We start from the raw sequence: 18,200 nt of genomic DNA, 5'->3' as shown, positions 1-18,200 counted from the left end.
TGTTAAAAAATGAGGCCAAGGGTTAGCGCGGCATAAATTCCACGGCTCCTATTGGAAAAAGCTAAGTGAAGGATTTTTGGTGTTTTATCGGCCTGACCCCTATCTCGGCTAGACTACTTGGTCGATTTCGTAGCTCGGTTCATTCCTATTTGTAGCTCTAATGGAGTATTCAGCTCGGTTAGGCTTTGAAGTGGAGACCTCAAGTTACAGCTCGGTGCGTTCCTATTTACCAATCTAATTAGAGTATTCAGCTCGGTTGCGACCTCGGTAAGAAGCCACAAACTAGTTTTTGCTCGGCTATAGCTCTACCTATGGATCTAAATGAGCGTTTAGCTCGGTTCTACCCAGATTTAAACTGTTCATCCCAGAAGTGGGGCGAACTCGTTTGAACCAAGGAGGAACAGGGGGCTCAGAGGCCCCTTCCATTCTCAAAGTTCCCATTTGCCCTAGGGTGTGCAGGTTCTAAGCAAAGAAAGGGGGCACTGGTGGTCACAAACAAAAAAAAAAACACGAAGCACAGTGGCACGGAAATGAAGAACATGCATAAAAAAATTTGAGAAATAGAAACAGAAAATGCAAGGGAGGGTAGTGTAACTTACCAGGAGGACAGATGCGAGGGTGAACCCAACCTCGAAGAGCTCGATTGCGGCCTTCGAAAGGATCTGAAATGGAGGATGTAGCACAGAGACAGTAATGGCAGTGATCTTGGGGGTTCGAAGGTTTGAGAGGTTTAGGGTTTGTGTGGAAGAGAAGCTGAAAAGTGAAGGGTTTTAGGCCCTTCGTTGGAATACAAAAGAGAGGGGAAGGAACCCCAAACGGCTGTGCCGTTTGAATTCTGCGCGTACAGAACAGCTGGCTGCACGACCCAATGGCGTGAAACCACGTGGCACTGGAAATGCAGCTGTCAGTACGGCTGTACGACCTTTGATGAGACTGCGGAGGAAATGGCCGACCAAACGGGACAGCTCGGCGATAGATATACCCCCAATCATGCTCGGCTTGGTGATGGCGCAACTCATCCGTTAGCTCGGACATGATGGTAACCCCAATCGCGACTAGGTCGGATGAGGTTAAGGGGCAATTGAGAGGGGAGATTTGCGCGTCAGTACGGCCGAGCTACGATAACGCCGATCATGACGAACCGCACGCCGCCGAGCAGACTCCTCCCTTGCTCGGCCCAGCGGCCTGACTTGAACGGCCGGAGAGGTCGACCGGCCAGACACGAACCAATGCCTGGCCGAGCTATAACGCGGTCGAGCGCGCAGTAGTGTCTGACGACCAAGCTAAGAGCAGCCCGGACTGGACTTGAGGTGCGATTAGCGTCGGCATGCTCCTAACCGATCGGTCGAGATGGATGAGCATCACGTGATCAAGAATGAAGAACGGTGGAAGTCCAGCGTGCTTCATGGCCGTTCAGTCAGTTGGGACCGATCATAAATAGCCTGGCCATGAGCATAACACTTTGGCCCCTTTGCCAAAGTGTAGGTCAGCGTTCATTAGCTCGGTTATGTGTTCGAGGAGGCAATTCTCCACAGGGAACCAGCTGGTCGTGGTACTCCAGTTAAGTGTGCCACCTGGGGCAATGGCGTGAGGGGGAGGACATCTGCTCCACGCACGCACCAACACCGTTTGGCAGTTCCTCATGTACTGGTTGGAGGACAAAATCTTTACACGCGTAAGGTGGTGAGAGGCAAGCACTGCCACCTGTCCAAAGAAGGACAACAGAGGTGGTGCGCGCACGATCTTGGGGCTGCATGGCCAGCCTAGAAATAGTGGAGGAAGGTGAACGTTAGAGGTATACAACTTCTTCCCCAAAGAGAATACTTTCTCTCTAACAGTCTTCTTCTTCCCCAAGTGGACTGACTTGATCGTCGGAGGGTCTATCCGACACACCACCGCGGGGCAGCTCACCGTTTCTGTGTTGCCAGGTAGACACCGTCAAGAGAAGCTTAGAGTACAAGGAGTACGGAAAGCAGAGGATATTTCGCCCCCGTACATGGCCCTTGTGTTTTTCTTTTTCCTTCTTATTATTCTTGAAACTTTTGATCTTCTCTTTTGGATCAAATCTCCACACATCAGCCCCGTTTGGTGTAACTGTTAAAATTATAGTTTAACATATTATAAATTAAGACTTTAATCTGAAATTGTTAATTTATTTGGTGTAGCTGATGAATTATAAATTTAAGTTGCTAACCTGTGTTTTTTAAATAAGTTGTGAAGTAATTTTTTCAATTAACTTTTATTTATTATTATTTACTGCTTGTGTACATTTCTGATTAAAAAAAAATAATAATAATAATCTATAGTCCATTTATATTTTTTTTTTATTTTTAAAAAAATAAAAAAATAAAAAAATCTAAGAATATAACCGTAATATGTTCACAGCAAAAGCTGATAATCAGGAGTTAGGGGTGAGCAGCTTATCATAATTAACTTTTTCGAGTTAAAATAAGTTGTTAGAATCAGAAGTTGTTTGAAATAAGTTTAACCAAACACTTCAAAATAGCTTTTCGAAAGCTAGAAGCTATAAGTTGGCTCACAAAAGCCCAAACAAACACCTCCATTATAGTTTTCAGATCAATTAGATAGTTGAACGAATTTCTTAATATCCGTTATACATAAGGGATTTTCACAAATCGCTGAGAAAGCTTTTTTTCCCTATAGTGTTCGTGACCTTTATGCTGTGTTTGGTTGGGGGATTTGGAGAGGGATTTGGAAAGGGAAATGGAAAAGGTAGGTGAAATGTGAATAAAACATTCCTATATTTCACCTAGTTTCACACACCTTTTTCCTTTCCCTTTCCAAATCCCTCCCGAAATCCCTCCCGAAATCCCCTAACCAAACACAACATTAGTGTTCGTGACCTACAATTCTTGAGGCACTTATCATGGTTTAACTTGACACTTCTCGAGGCACATATCACAGTTCAACTTGCCACATGGTTCTCAGCCCTTGGTATTGTACACACACACACACTCACACATATATATTTCTCTTCTTTATAACTGATAATGACTTGTTCAATAATCAGGTGTCTGGGAAAGTGACATACAATGGTCATGAAATGCATGAATTTGTCCCTCAGAGGACCTCCTCTTATGTCAACCAATCTGATGAACACATTTCCCAAATGACAGTGAGGGAAACATTAGCCTTCTCTGCTAGATGTCAAGGAGTTGGTACTCCCTATGGTGAGTTGAATTTGAAATATAGGAGACTCTAATTTGATGAACTTTGCACAAGTTCTAAATAACCATTTTAAACTTATGGTTGCATAAATTGCAGACATGGTTATGGAGCTTTTGAGGAGAGAGAAGGAACTAAAATCGAGCCAAACCTTGATGTTGATATGCTGATGAAAGTAGGAGAAAATCAACCTATTTTTATGAATTTATATCTTTCAATTGTCGGCTAGCTAAGAAACACACAGATTTCTAAGGTGTGTGTTTGTATTGTGTTTGATACCATCACTTATTGGATACTTCCTGACATGTGTTGGACACATAGCCAACCTTATCATATTATTTTTTAAATTTTTGTAAGACCCATCCACCTGTGTTGGACACAAATTTCGGCCACTTTGGGAATGCACATATCCATTGTTTAGACAAATAAAACACATTATAAGTTTGAATTTGAACAAAATAATTTAGAGGATACAATGATTTGAAAAAAAAAATATATATATATATATTTACATTAATACATATTAATCCCTTTTTCCTTTAAACTTAAAAAATTAGTCTATGTAGCATTTTTTTTATTGTCATTGAATGAAACATTTACCCATGTGTCCTACAATTTTTTAAAATTGAACTGTTGATTTGTCCGTGCCTTTCAGTCAGCTAAATGTTAAAGAGGCCTAAAATAAAATCTTCAAATGCAGGCTATAAATTCGAAGGAGCACAAGGACAGCTTAATTACATACTACATTCTCAAGGTATATTATCTATAAGAACTAGCAATACTAGAGCAATTTGATAAACGTATAAAATATTGTTAAAGTTATTTCCATCGTACTCATTATTTTCTTTTTTTCTTTTTTTCAGATCTTAGGTTTGGAAGATTGTGCCAATACAATTATTGGAAATGAAATGGTGAGGGGTATTTTAGGAGGTCAAAGGAGACGTGTGACGATAGGTAGACAATAGGTAGACAAATGAAACTAAAACAAATATGATTGAGTCGTTTTCTGTCTTTGTTAACATTAAGTACTTTTCTTTCAAAGTATTGTCAATGATAATTTTTCTTTCTTTTCTCATTCGTAGTGCTACTAAATTTTTCTATATATATTTACAACACAAAACCCCATTTCCCAACTAGGCCTTCAAACCTTTTGTGTTATGAGCTTCTCAGATTTCAACATATTTAATAATTAAGAACACAATAATGTCTATATAGGATTTTGTTTTTGTGTCAAAATATTTTCTTACATTTCCAAATTCTTTTATCATTTCCCTTATAGTTCCATAACTTTCCAAAATGTTTCCATTTCCAAGCTAATTAAAATAACATATCAAAATGAAATTTTAACCGTTGCTTGTATGACAGGAATATGAAACTTGAAATTTATTTTGATTGATACAGGGGAGATGTTGGTATGTTCTGCCAGGGCATTTTTCATGGACAACATATCAACTGGTCTTGACAGCGTGACAACTTTTCAAATCATTAACTCAATTAGCCCATATTCTCAACAAGACAGTTGTGATCTCTCTTCTCCAACCTGCACCAGAAACTTACAATCTCTTCGATGACATTATTCTTATCTTGGAGGGACAGATTGTGTGCCACGACCCTCATGAATGTGTTCTTGAGTTCTTTGAATCAATGGGTTTTAAATGCCCCGGTAGAAAAGGCATTGCTGACTACCTGCAAGAAGTAAGTCCATGAAAACCAGTCTCTATGCCTTCTTTGTGCATACTTGTACATTTGCACATTTTAAAAATGTAAATACAACTCATGCTATAAGGCACAAAATTCTTGAAGGTTGATTTCTACTGTTTTGGTGGAAAATGTTTTCCACATTTTCTAACATTTATGTTGAAAAATAAAAGTCCACAGAAAACGTTTTCCATTGTCAACGAAAAATGAGTTGACTTAGGCAAAAAAAATAAAAAATAAAACAAAATGAAGGGTTTTTCATTGTCAAAAAAAAAATGAGGAAATTTGGGGAAAAAAAGTTCTTTTGCTTTTCAATTATGAAATACTTTTCAGACTAAAGTCTTACTAACGCTGCCACCATTGTTACCACCACAAATGCCACTGCCACCACAACTAGTAGCAAATCATTTTTAAGATCGTAACCAAACATAGGAAACATTTTCTACAATTGATATTTTCCATAAAATGTTTTCTCCAAGATGTTTTCTGCCAAAACAAACGGATCATTTTCAAGATCACAACCAAAAAACATGGGCATGTTTTTCATCGAAACAAACGGGTGCCATATAGATACACTTCACCGTTAATGAGTTTGCAGAGGCATTTCAGTCATTCCACATTGGAAGAGCAATCTGTCATGAGCTTTTCACCCCATTTGACAGGTCAAAGTGCCATCCTATAGCTTTAGTTGGATCCAAATACGCAACTAACCAGATTGAATTGTTAAGAGCTTGTTTATCGAGAGAATGCATTCTGATGAAGCGGAACTCATTTGTGTACATTTTCAAAATATTTCTAGTAAGTAGTGTCAGTGTTTCATATTTCACACTTTTTATGCAGAATTAACACTACACAAGGACTAGATGACTTTATTGCCTTGTTACAGCATTTAATTCTCGTGATCATAGCTGCGACACTCTTTGGGCAAGGCCGAGTAACATTGTTCACTGCGTTTTTTGAATTACTGACGACCATTGAAAAACTTCCCGCCTTTTGCAAGCAAAGAGGAAGTTTTTATCCTTCTCGGGTGTACTCATTGCCAACATCAATAGTCAGAACACCAATATCTATTATTGATGTTACTATTTGGGTTATAGTAACTTATTATGCAATGGGATTTGATCCTACTCTAGAAAGGCCAATCTTCAAAAAACCCATAATCTTAAGTAGCTTCTCTCTCTCGGATTCTCCTTTAAAATCTCTAATTTTTTTCTCTCCTTCTCTATTTTTTTCATGGCAGGATGTTTAGACAATTTTTAATTCTTGCATTGAGTGGCCAAATGTCTTACGGGATTTTTAGATGCATTTTCGCACTTAGTAGGAACCATAATGTCGCCAACACAAGGGGAAACATTGCAATGGTCTGGCTTTTGGTTTTTAGTGGCTTTGCCTTATCACGACGTATGAATTTATACAAACTCCCCCTCGATTTTTCTTATATGAAATTAAACCTTTAAGAATTGCCTTATGCAAAACTCTGCTCTAATTTGGTTCTCTCTCTATTTTTGTTTTTATATATTTTTTTTCTTCAGATAATATGAAGAAATGGTTGATTTGGGGTTATTGGACAACGCCTCTGATGTATGCGCAAACTGCAATTTCAGTAAATGAATTCCTTGGTGGTGATTGGAAATATGTAAGAATTATCGTCTAAGAAAGTTGAATCTAAAATTTATTACATGCATAGTGGAATCTTCCAATAACTTTGAACACCCCTGGAATTTTAGGTTTCCAATAAATCAACCGAAGCACTAGGAATATCCATCTTGAAATCTCATGGGATATTTACTACTACATATTGGTATTGGATTGGAATTGGTGCACTGATCAGTTTCATATTCTTATTCGGGGGGATCCATACTTTGGCTCTTACTTATCTCAATCGGGAGTTATACAATATTTAGCATTCGATATTACTATTTGTTACTTTTCATTTCAAACTAAAACTAACTGATTTTGAACTAAATTCCTGCAGAACATCCAAAGATTGTGTTTTTGTCGGAAGAAGTTTTGCAGGAGAGACGTGCTAACAGAACCGGTGAAATAGAAGGCAAGAAAACACTAGAGAATGAAAAACCTTCCAAAAGTAAGCCAATGAGTTTTTTTATTTTTTTTTATTTTAATGTTTTATATAGTCTCAAACATTATCTTCAAAACAAAAAATAAAACAAAATAAAGCCATTGATCAAAGGACAGATGCTATTGTCAAATGTCGGGAGGAGAAAGGAATGCTTTTCCCGTTTACACCTCTTTCCATCACCTTTGAGAATATCAGATACTCGGTTGATATGCCAAAGGTAAATTTTTTATGCCTAATTTTTTTCCCCGAAAATTGAGAAGTTAACGAGCTTGAAATTTGTAGGAAACAAAAGTGAAAGGGATTTAAGGGGATCGATTGGAAATTCTTAAGGGTGTAAGTGGGGCTTTCAAGCCTGGAGTCCTAACCACGCTTATGGGTGTTAGCGGGGCTGGTAAGACCATGCTACTAGACATTTTGGCCGGAAGGAAAAACACTGGGTATGTAAAGGGAATCATCAAGATTTTAGGCTATTGCAAGAAACAAAAATCCTTTGCTCGAGTTTCTGGATACTATGAACAAAATGACATCCACTTCCCGCTCATCACGGTCTACGAGTCCTTGCTATTCTCGGCTTGGCTTTGGTTACCTTCAGAGGTCAAACCTAAGACCAGAGTGGCAAGTATTTGAAACAATAGAAGTAACCATTTGTGTTTTGTGCTATTTAAACTCTTTTTTTAAACTTAATGGTGCAGATTTTTTTCGAGGAAGTGATGGAATTGATTGCACTGACACCAATGAGAAATGCATTGGTTGGATTTCCTAATGCAAAAGGGCTCTCAATTGAGCAGCGAAAAAGGCTAACGGTTGCAGCAGAACTCATAGCCAACCCTTCGATAATATTCATGGATGAGCCGACCATGGGATTTGATTCTAGACCGGCTGCTATTGTCATGAGAACCGTGAGAAACATCATGGACACAGGAAGAACTGTAGTGTGTATGGTTCATCAGCTAAGTATAAAAATTTTTGAAGCTTTCGACGAGGTAAGAGATTATTAAAGTCCTAGAACATACATTTCTAGACCCCTTTCCTACACGAAATTTTGATGTCTTCCAATGGTAGCTCTTCCTGCTGAGTCAAGGAGGTGAAGAAATATATGTTGGTCCTTTGGGTAACAAGTCTCTCCATATGATAAACTACTTCGAGGTAGGCCTAGACAAAACTAGAAGTTCTGGACTTCAACAAGGCGAATCTATGCATATGTCCCTCATTTTTATTCTGTTTTGTTATTTGAAGCAAATCAATGGCGTACGTAAGATAGAAGATGGTTACAACCCAGCAACATGGGTGATGGAAGTGACGACACAAGTAGAGGAAGAGCTTCTAGGTGTTAAATTTGCTGATGTATACAAGAATTCTCTTTTTCTAAAGCGGTTGGTCATCTAAATATCTCTTTTTCTATATTAACGAAAGAGGAAGGTACATTTGACTCTTGCTAAAGCGGAGTCTAAGAAGAAAATAACTCTCTTCTGCTCTTATGAAAATATATAACCGTTGTTCCTAGTACCTTAAGAACTTAGCAACTCATATGAACTATTGTATGAGAAACAAGGCCTTGATAGAGGAGTTGAGTACACTGCTGTTAGTCCACTGCCCAAATGGAGAAACCACTATGGATAGTGGAAGAAGGTAGGTAAGGTGCCTCTCCTACTCTCCCACCCACTCACTAGTGGAAGGGGTAGGTGGTGACCAATCAAAGCCTCCCTCATTTGTGTATAAATGAGGCGAGAAGGAGGAGCCAAACAATATAGATTGCAGTGTGTAATTTGAGAGAGATTATGAGTAAAAACATAGAGTGTATGTGTAAGTGAGAGTGCTATAGTGAGTGAGTGAGGTGTGAGTGGTGTAAACTCCCTTTGGGAAATTCTATAGTGGATAGCTCTCCGTGGCAGTAGGCAATTGCCGAACCACGTAAATATTCTTGTGTTATTGTGTGTAATTGATTTATAGTGTCTCACAGTCCCAACAAGTGGTATCAGAGCCAAGTCGGTTGTGTTTCGGAAAAATAGAGTGTGTTTTTTTCGAAATTACCAAAAATCAAGTTGCTCAAAATCAAGTTTTGAGCATACCAGGAGCAAGGTCTCGAAGAGAGGAATCCAAAACTGTAAAGCAGAGCTTTAGAAGCCTTGCCACGCCCCCTCACGTGCCTCCTAAAGAAAGCGCGTGAAGCCTAGTTGCACCACGCGCCTCCACGCGCCGTTGGCACAGTCGGCGCGTCAATCCACTCGCAGCCACGCGCTTTAAGCGCGGCGAGAGGAAGAAGACGAGCCACGTCACGCCACATCAGTGCCACGTTCCGCCACGTCATCTACCACATCAGTGCCATGTGTCAGTCTGTCAGACACGCGTCAGCCGCGTCGGCCACGTCAGCGCATCCAGTTGACTAGTCAACCTGCCGAGGAGTGATCCAGTGCTTCTCGGCTAAGGTACACCCGCAGATCTGAACTTTCCAAAATGTTTTGGCTTGATCTAAGCCATTCTGGATCCGTTTTTGACGATCCAATAGTGCTTTTCAACTATTTAGATTATTCCGGACACATCCGTACGGTCAGATTTTTCAAATCAAATTTCAAAAATTTGCAGTGTTTATTTGAACAATCTAAAGTGCTTTTTTTTCGACTAATTTGACCAGTCCGGACTCCATAGCGAAGCCTATTTTTCAGACAGAGATTACTTTCTGTAGAGAGACTTTCTGATGAAGGAATCCACATCAACTTCAGGGTCTATGTTCAAGTTGACTCCTTCCAATTATGCAATTTGGAAGTCACGGATGGAAAACATCCTATATTATAAAGGCCTGTTTGACCCTATTATTGAAAAAGGGGTTAAATCGGAAGAAGTGAAGGATGATGACTAGATAAAGATGAACCGCAAGACTATCGGTTGTATCAGACAATGGATAGACCACAATGTGTACCATCATGTCACCGACGAGACAGATGCCTATTCTCTATGGACAATGGTAAACGACATGTACCGGTCAAAGACTGCTCGGAACAAAGCCTTGGTGATGAGAAGGCTTGTCAATTTGAAGTTGAAGAATGATATGTCTGTCGCCGAGCACACCAGTGAATTCAAAAATCTGGTGAATCAGCTTGCAACCGTCAAGATACGCTCAGACGATGAAATGCAAGCCGTTCTACTGCTCAGTTCTTTACTGGATAGCTGGGAGACGTTGGTGGTTTCTTTCAGAAACTCAGCACCAAAAGGGAAGCTGACCATGAGCATGGTCACAAACGCCATATACAATGAAGAGACAAGGCAGAAAGACATGGGTGGAGATCAATCCCATGCCCTCATCACAAAAAATAAAGGTAAAGGCAGAGACAGAGGAAGAAGCAAAAGCAGAGGACACAGCAGAGGAAGATTTCAAGACAGAGAGAAATCCGAAGAAGGTACAAGTCGTCCGAAGTTCAAGTGTTACCATTATGGCCAAGAGGGTCAGATAAAGAAATATTGCTATGATAATTTTTCTTTCTTTTCTCATTCGTAGTGCTACTAAATTTTTCTATATATATTTACAACACAAAACCCCATTTCCCAACTAGGCCTTTAAACCTTTTGTGTTATGAGCTTCTCATAGTCATAGATTTCAACATATTTAATAATTAAGAACACAATAATGTCTATATAGGATTTTGTTTTTGTGTCAAAATATTTTCTTACATTTCCAAATTCTTTTGTCATTTCCCTTATAGTTCCATAACTTTCCAAAATGTTTCCATTTCCAAGCTAATTAAAATAACATATCAAAATGAAATTTTAACCCTTGCTTGTATAATGGGAATATGTAACTCGAAATTTATTTTGATTGATACAGGGGAGATGTTGGTATGCTCTGCCAGGGCATTTTTCAAGGACAACATATCAACTGGTCTTGACGGCGTGACAACTTTTCAAATCATTAACTCAATTAGCCCATATTCTCAACAAGACGGTTGTGATCTCTCTTCTCCAACCTGCACCAGAAACTTACAATCTCTTCGATGACATTATTCTTATCTCGGAGGGACAGATCGTGTACCACGACCCTCGTGATTGTGTTCTTGAGTTCTTTGAATCAATGGGTTTTAAATGCCCCAGTAGAAAAGGCATTGCTGACTACCTGCAAGAAGTAAGTCCATGAAAACTAGTCTATGCCTTCTTTGTGCATACTTGTACATTTGCACAGTTTTAAAATGTAAATACAACTCATGCTATAAGGCACAAAATTCTTCAAGGTCGATTTCTACTGTTTTGGTGGAAAATGTTTTCCATGATGAAAAATAAAAGTTCACAGAAAACATTTTCCATTGTCAACGAAAAATGAGTTGACTTAGGCAAAAAGAAAAAAAAAAAGAAAGGGTTTTTCATTGTCAAAAAAAAAAAAAGAAGAGGAAATTTGGGGAAAAAAAGTTCTTTTGCTTTTCAATTATGAAATACTTTTTAGACTAAAGTCTTGCTAATGCCACCACCATTGTTACCACCACAAACGCCACTGCCACCACAACTACTAGCAAATCATTTTTAGGATCGTAACCAAACATAGGAAACATTTTCTACAATTGATATTTTTCATATAATGTTTTCTCCAAGATGTTTTCTGCCAAAACAAACAGATCATTTTCAAGATGGCCACCAAACACATGAAGCGTTACATTCTGAGTTCCGGCCAAGCTGTGTTAAGAGCTTTTCTGTGTTACCTTCCAAATAATGTGAAATTTCTTAATTAAGTTTCTTATATTCTATTATCTTGAATTTAGGTCACATCAAGGGAGGATCAAAAACAGTACTGGGCTAATGAAGACATGCCATATAGATACACTTCTGTTAATGAGTTTGCAGAGGCATTTCAGTCATTCCACATTGAAAGAGCAATCTGTCGTGAGCTTTTCACCCCATTTGACAGGTCAAAGTGCCATCCTATAACTTTAGTTGGATCCAAATACGCAACTAACCGGATTGAATTGTTAAGCGCTTGTTTATTGAGAGAATGCATTCTGATTAAGCGGAACTCATTTATGTACATGTTCAAAATATTTCAAGTAAGTAGTGTCAGTGTTTCATATTTCACACTTTTTATGCAGAATTAACACTACACAAGGACTAGATGACTTTATTGCCTTGTTACAGCATTTAATTCTCACGATCATAGCTGCAACACTCTTTGGGCAAGGCCGAGTAACATTGTTCACTGGGTTTTTTGAATTACTGATGACCATTGAAAAACTTCCCGTCTTTTACAAGCAAAGAGGAAGTTTTTATCCTTCTCGGGTGTACTCATTGCCAACATCAATAGTCAGAACACCAATATCTATTATTGATGTTACTATTTGGGTTATAGTAACTTATTATGCAATGGGATTTGATCCTACTCTAGAAAGGCCAATCTTCAAAAAACCCATAATCTTAAGTAGCTTCTCTTTCTCGGATTCTCCATTAAAATCTCTAATTTTTTTCTTTCCTTCTCTATTTTTTTCATGGCAGGATGTTTAGACAATTTTTAATTCTTGCATTGAGTGGCCAAATGTCTTACGGGATTTTTAGATGCATTGTCGCACTTAGTAGGGACCATAATGTCGCCAACACAAGGGGAAACATTGTAATGGTCTGGCTTTTGGTTTTTAGTGGCTTTGCCTTATCACGACATATGAATTTATACAAACTCTCCCTCGATTTTTCTTATATGAAATTAAACCTTTAAGAATTGCCTTATGCAAAACTCTGCTCTAATTTGGTTCTCTCTCTATTTTTGTTTTTATATATTTTTTTTCTTCAGATAATATGAAGAAATGGTTGATTTGGGGTTATTGGACAACGCCTCTGATGTATGCGCAAACTGCAATTTCAGTAAATGAATTCCTTGGTGGTGATTGGAAATATGTAAGAATTATCGTCTAAGAAAGTTGAATCTAAAATTTATTACGTGCATAGTGGAATCTTCTAATAACTTTGAACACCCCTGGAATTTTAGGTTTCCAATAAATCAACCGAAGCACTAGGAATATCCATCTTGAAATCTCATGGGATATTTACTACTACATATTGGTATTGGATTGGAATTGGTGCACTGATCAGTTTCATATTCTTATTCAGGGGGATCCATACTTTGGCTCTTACTTATCTCAATCGTGAGTTATACAATATTTAGCACTCGATATTACGATTTGTTACTTTTCATTTCAAACTAAAACTAACTGATTTTGAACTAAATTCCTGCAGAACATCAAAAGATTGTGTTTTTGTCTGAAGAAGTTTTGCAGGAGAGACGTGCTAACAGAACCGGTGAAATAGAAGGCAACAAAACACTAGAGAATGAAAAACCTTCCAAAAGTAAGCCAATGAGTTTTTTTATTTTTTTTATTTTAATGTTTTATATAGTCTCAAACATTATCTTCAAAACAAAAAATAAAACAAAATAAAGCAATTGATCAAATGACAGATGCTATTGTCAAATGTCGGGAGGAGAAAGGAATGCTTCTCCCGTTTACACCTCTTTCCATCACCTTTGAGAATATCAGATACTCGGTTGATATGCCAAAGGTAAAATTTTTATGCCTAATTTTTTTCCCCGAAAAGTGAGAAGTTAACGAGAATGAAATTTGTAGGAAACAAAAGTGAAAGGGATTTAAGGGGATCGATTGGAAATTCTTAAGGGTGTAAGTGGGGCTTTCAAGCCTGGAGTCCTAACCACGCTTATGGGTGTTAGCGGGGCTGGTAAGACCATGCTACTAGACATTTTGGCCGGAAGGAAAAACACTGGGTATGTAAAGGGAATCATCAAGATTTTAGGCTATTGCAAGAAACAAAAATCCTTTGCTCGAGTTTCTGGATACTATGAACAAAATGACATCCACTTCCCGCTCATCACAGTCTACAAGTCCTTACTATTCTCGGCTTGGCTTCGGTTACCTTCAGAGGTCAAACCTAAGACCAGAGTGGCAAGTATTTGAAACAATAGTAGTAACCATTTGTGTTTTGTGCTATTTAAACTCTTTTTTTAAACTTAATGGTGCAGATTTTTTTCGAGGAAGTGATGGAATTGATTGCACTGACACCAATGAGAAATGCATTGGTTGGATTTCCTAATGCAAAAGGGCTCTCAATTGAGCAGCGAAAAAGACTAACGGTTGCAGCAGAACTCGTAGCCAACCCTTTGATAATATTCATGGATGAGCCGACCATGGGACTTGATTCTAGAGCGGCTGCTATTGTCATGAGAACCGTGAGAAACATCATGGACACAGGAAGAACTGTAGTGTGTATGGTTCATCAGCCAAGTATCAAAATTTTTGAAGCTTTCGACGAGGTAAGAGATTATTAAAGTCCTAGAACATACATTTCTAGACCCCTTTCCTACACGAAATTTTGATGTCTTCCAATGGTAGCTCTTCCTGCTGAGTCAAGGAGGTGAAGAAATATATGTTGGTCCTTTGGGTAACAAGTTTCTCCATATGATAAACTACTTTGAGGTAGGCCTAGACAAACCTAGAAGTTCTGGACTTCAACAAGGCGAATCTATGCATATGTCCCTCATTTTTCTTCTGTTTTGTTATTTGAAGCAAATCAATGGCGTACGTAAGATAGAAGATGGTTACAACCCGGCAACATGGGTGATGGAAGTGACGACACAAGTAGTGGAAGAGCTTCTAGGTGTTAAATTTGCTGATGTATACAAGAAGTCTCTTTTTCTAAAGCGGTTGGTCATCTAAATATCTCTTTTTCTATATTAACGAAAGAGGAAGGTACATTTGACTCTTGCTAAAGCGGAGTCTAAGAAGAAAATAACTCTCTTCTGCTCTTATGAAAATATATAACCGTTGTTCCTAGTACCTTAAGAACTTAACAACTCATACGAACTATTGTATGAGAAACAAGGCCTTGATAGAGGAGTTGAGTACACTGCTGTTAGTTCACTGCCCAAATGGAGAAACCACTATGGATAGTGGAGGAAGGTAGGTAAGGTGCCTCTTCTACTCTCCCACCCACTCACTAGTGGAAGGGGTAGGTGGTGACCAATCAAAGCCTCCCTCATTTGTGTATAAATGAGGTGAGGAGGAGCCAAAAGATATAGATTGCAGTGTGTAATATGAGAGAGATTGTGAGCAAAAACACAGAGTGTATGTGTAAGTGAGAGTGCTATAGTGAGTGAGTGAGGGAGGTGTGAGTGGTGTAAACTCCCTCCGGGAAATCCCATAGTGGATAGCTCTTCGTGGACGTAGGCAATTGCCGAATCACGTAAATATTCTTGTGTTATTGTGTGTAATTGATTTCTAGTGTCTCACAGTCCTAACAAGTGGTATTAGAGCCAAGTTGGTTGTGTTTCAGAAAAACAGAGTGTGTTTTTTCGAAACTACCAGAAATCAAGTTGCTCAAAATCAAGTTTTGAGCATACCAGGAGCAAGGTCTCAAAGAGAGGAATCCAAAATTACAAAGCAGAGCTCCAGAAGCCTTGCCACGCGCCCTTACGTGCCTCCCAAAGAAAACGCGTGAAGCCTAGTTGCACCACTCGCCTCCACGCACCGTTGGCACAGTCGGCGGGTCAACCAACTCGCAACCACGTGCTTTAAGCGTGGCGAGAGGAATAAGACAAGCCACGTCACGCCACGTCAGTGCCACGTTCCGCCACGTCATCTGCCACATCAGTGCCACGTGTCAGTCTGTCAGACATGCGTTAGCCGCGTCAGTCACGTCAGCGTATCCAGTTGACTAGTCAACCTGCCAGAGGAGTGATCCAGTGCTTCTCGGCTAAGGTACACCCCTTAGATCTGAACTTTCCAAAATGTTTTGGCTTGATCTGAGCCATTCTGGGTCCGTTTCTGATGATTCAATAGTGCTTTCCAACTATTTGGATTATTTCGGACACATCCGTACGGTCAGATTTTGCAAATCAAATTTCAAAAATTTGCAGTGTTTATTTGGACAATATGAAGTGCTTTTTTTTCGACTAATTTGACCAGTCCGAACTCCATAGCGAAGCCTATTTTTCAGACATAGATTACTTTCTATAGAGAGACTTTCTGATGAAGGAATCCACATCAACTTCAAGATCTATGTTCAAGTTGACTCCTTCCAATTATGCAATTTGGAAGTCACGGATGGAAGACATCTTGTATTATAAAGACCTGTTTAGCCCTATTTTTGCAAAAAGGGTTAAATCGGAAGAAGTGAAGGATGATGACTAGATAAAGATGAACTGCAAGGCTATTGGTTGTATCAGACAATGGATAGACCACAGTGTGTACCATCTTGTCGCCGAGGAGACAGATGCCTATTCTCTATGGACAATGTTAAACGACATGTACCGGTCAAAGACTCTCGAAACAAAGCCTTGGTGATGAGAAGACTTGTCAATTTGAAGTTGAAGAATGATATGCCTGTAGCCGAGCACACTAGTGAATTCAAAAATTTGGTGAATTAGCTTGCAACCGTCAAGATACGCTTAGACGATGAAATGCAAGCCGTTCTACTGCTCAGTTCTTTACCGGATAGCTGGGAGACGTTGGTGGTTTCTCTCAGAAACTCTGCACCAAAAGGGAAGCTGACCATGAGCATGGTCACAAACGCCATGTACAATGAAGAGACAAGGCGGAAAGACATGGGTGGAGATCAATCCCATGCCCTCGTCACAAAACATAAAGGTAAAGGCAGAGACAGAGGAAGAAGCAAAAGCAGAGGACACAACAGAAGAAGATTTCAAGACAGAGGGAAATCCAAAGAAGGTACGAGCCGTCCGAAATTCCAGTGTTACCATTGTGGCCAGGAGGGTCAAATAAGAAATATTGCTATGCCTTGAAGGGAGAACAAAAACAAGGCAATAGACAACCAAAGAATGAAGATGGGACACTGCAGTTGCTGTCTCATAGGATATTGCATTATTCTCTGTTGAAGAAGAAGAATGTCTCCATATATCAGACAACGACACCGAATGAGTGGTAGATACAGCAGCTTCTTACCACGCCACACCCCGGAAGGAGTTCTTAAATACGTACCAAGCTAGAGATTTTTGGTACAGTGAAGATGGACAACTCTAGTTTTTTGAAGATTGCGGGACTCGGTGATGTTCGCATCCAAACCAAAGTTGGGTGCACAATAGTGTTGAAAGATGTCAAGCATGTTCTCGATTTACTCCTGAATCTTATCTCAATGATAGCCTTAGATCGATAAGGCTATAAGAACTACTTCGGCAAAGGCATGTGGAAGTTAAAAAATGGAACTCTGGTAGTAGCCAGAGGACAGGCAATTGGCACGTTGTACAAGACTCATGTGGAAGTGCATTCAGATAGCCTCAACATAGCAGAGGATGAGGCATCACCAAATTTGTGGCACAAAAGGCTGGGTCACATAAGTGAGAAAGGATTGCAAATTCTGGCAAAGAAGTCGCTTATTCCCTTTGCCAAAGATGCGAAATTGAACCCTTGTGACAACTGCTTGTTTGGGAAGCTACATAAAGTCGTTTTTCACTCATCATCCAGAAGACAATCAGAGTTGTTGAGCAGAGTATACTCTGATATATGCGGTCCCATAGAAGTGGAATCTTTGGGTGGCAAAAAATACTTCCTGACATTTATTGATGACGTGTCACAGAAGGTATGGGTTTATATTTTAAAAACCAAAGCTGAGGTATTCCAACATTTCCAGACATTCCATGCTATGGTAGAAAGGGAGACCGGAAAGAAGCTAAAGTGTCTCCGAACAGACAATGGAGGCGAGTACACGTCAAAGGAGTTTGAAGCCTACTGCACTACTCGCGGCATCCGACATGAGAAGACTGTTTCTGGAACCCCACAACACAATGGTGTAGCCGAAAGAATGAACCGGACCATTGTGGAGAAGGTCAGATGTATGCTCAAAATGAAAAAGTTGCCAAAGCCATTTGGGGGAGAAGCTGTTCGTGTTGCATGCTATCTGATTAACAAATCGCCATCCATTCCATTGAATTTTCAGATTCCAGAAGAAGTATGGTCTGGAAGGAAAATATCTTACTCTCATTTAAGAGTGTTTGGGTGCAAAGCATTTGTACATGTATCCAAGGAGCACAGACAGAAGCTGGATGACAAAGCTACTCCATGCATCTTTATTGGCTATGGAGATGAAGAATTTGGATACAAATTATGGGATCCGAAAAACAAGAAGGTCATTCGAAGCCGAGATGTAGTATTTCAAGAAGGCCAGACCTTAGAAGACTTTGGGCAACCAGCCAAACCCAAAGTTAATGATGTTTTAGATAGTATTCCCGATCATGCACCATCACAGC

The 18,200-nt window shown here is 39.4% G+C and overlaps 1 protein-coding gene and 2 pseudogenes across 2 annotated transcripts; all 3 read left to right on the top strand.

Moving 5' to 3' along the window:
* The first annotated feature begins 693 nt into the window (after positions 1 to 693).
* LOC114305387 (ABC transporter G family member 39-like) lies at positions 694 to 9,821 on the top strand (annotated as a pseudogene).
* Positions 9,822 to 9,827: 6 nt separating this feature from the next.
* Positions 9,828 to 12,920, top strand: LOC145805640 (pleiotropic drug resistance protein TUR2-like; annotated as a pseudogene). Its single transcript, XR_014347924.1, has 3 exons — positions 9,828 to 10,359; positions 10,785 to 11,078; positions 11,707 to 12,920. The product of XR_014347924.1 is annotated as a pleiotropic drug resistance protein TUR2-like (transcript).
* Positions 12,728 to 14,655, top strand: LOC145805638 (ABC transporter G family member 36-like). The gene is made up of 7 exons (XM_082900807.1): positions 12,728 to 12,826; positions 12,918 to 13,074; positions 13,166 to 13,276; positions 13,386 to 13,486; positions 13,600 to 13,863; positions 13,962 to 14,252; positions 14,506 to 14,655. The coding sequence occupies exons 1-7, from the start codon at positions 12,728 to 12,730 to the stop codon at positions 14,653 to 14,655; spliced, it is 1,173 nt and encodes a 390-aa protein (XP_082756933.1).
* Positions 14,656 to 18,200: the final 3,545 nt, after the last annotated feature.

The sequence above is a fragment of the Camellia sinensis genome, chromosome 13 (genome assembly GCF_055761805.1).
Source record: "Camellia sinensis isolate YWXY chromosome 13, ASM5576180v1, whole genome shotgun sequence".
NCBI classification, from domain to species: domain Eukaryota; kingdom Viridiplantae; phylum Streptophyta; class Magnoliopsida; order Ericales; family Theaceae; genus Camellia; species Camellia sinensis.
The sequence above is the reverse complement of the archived record's forward strand: the minus strand, read 5'-3'. Positions and strand labels throughout refer to the sequence as shown.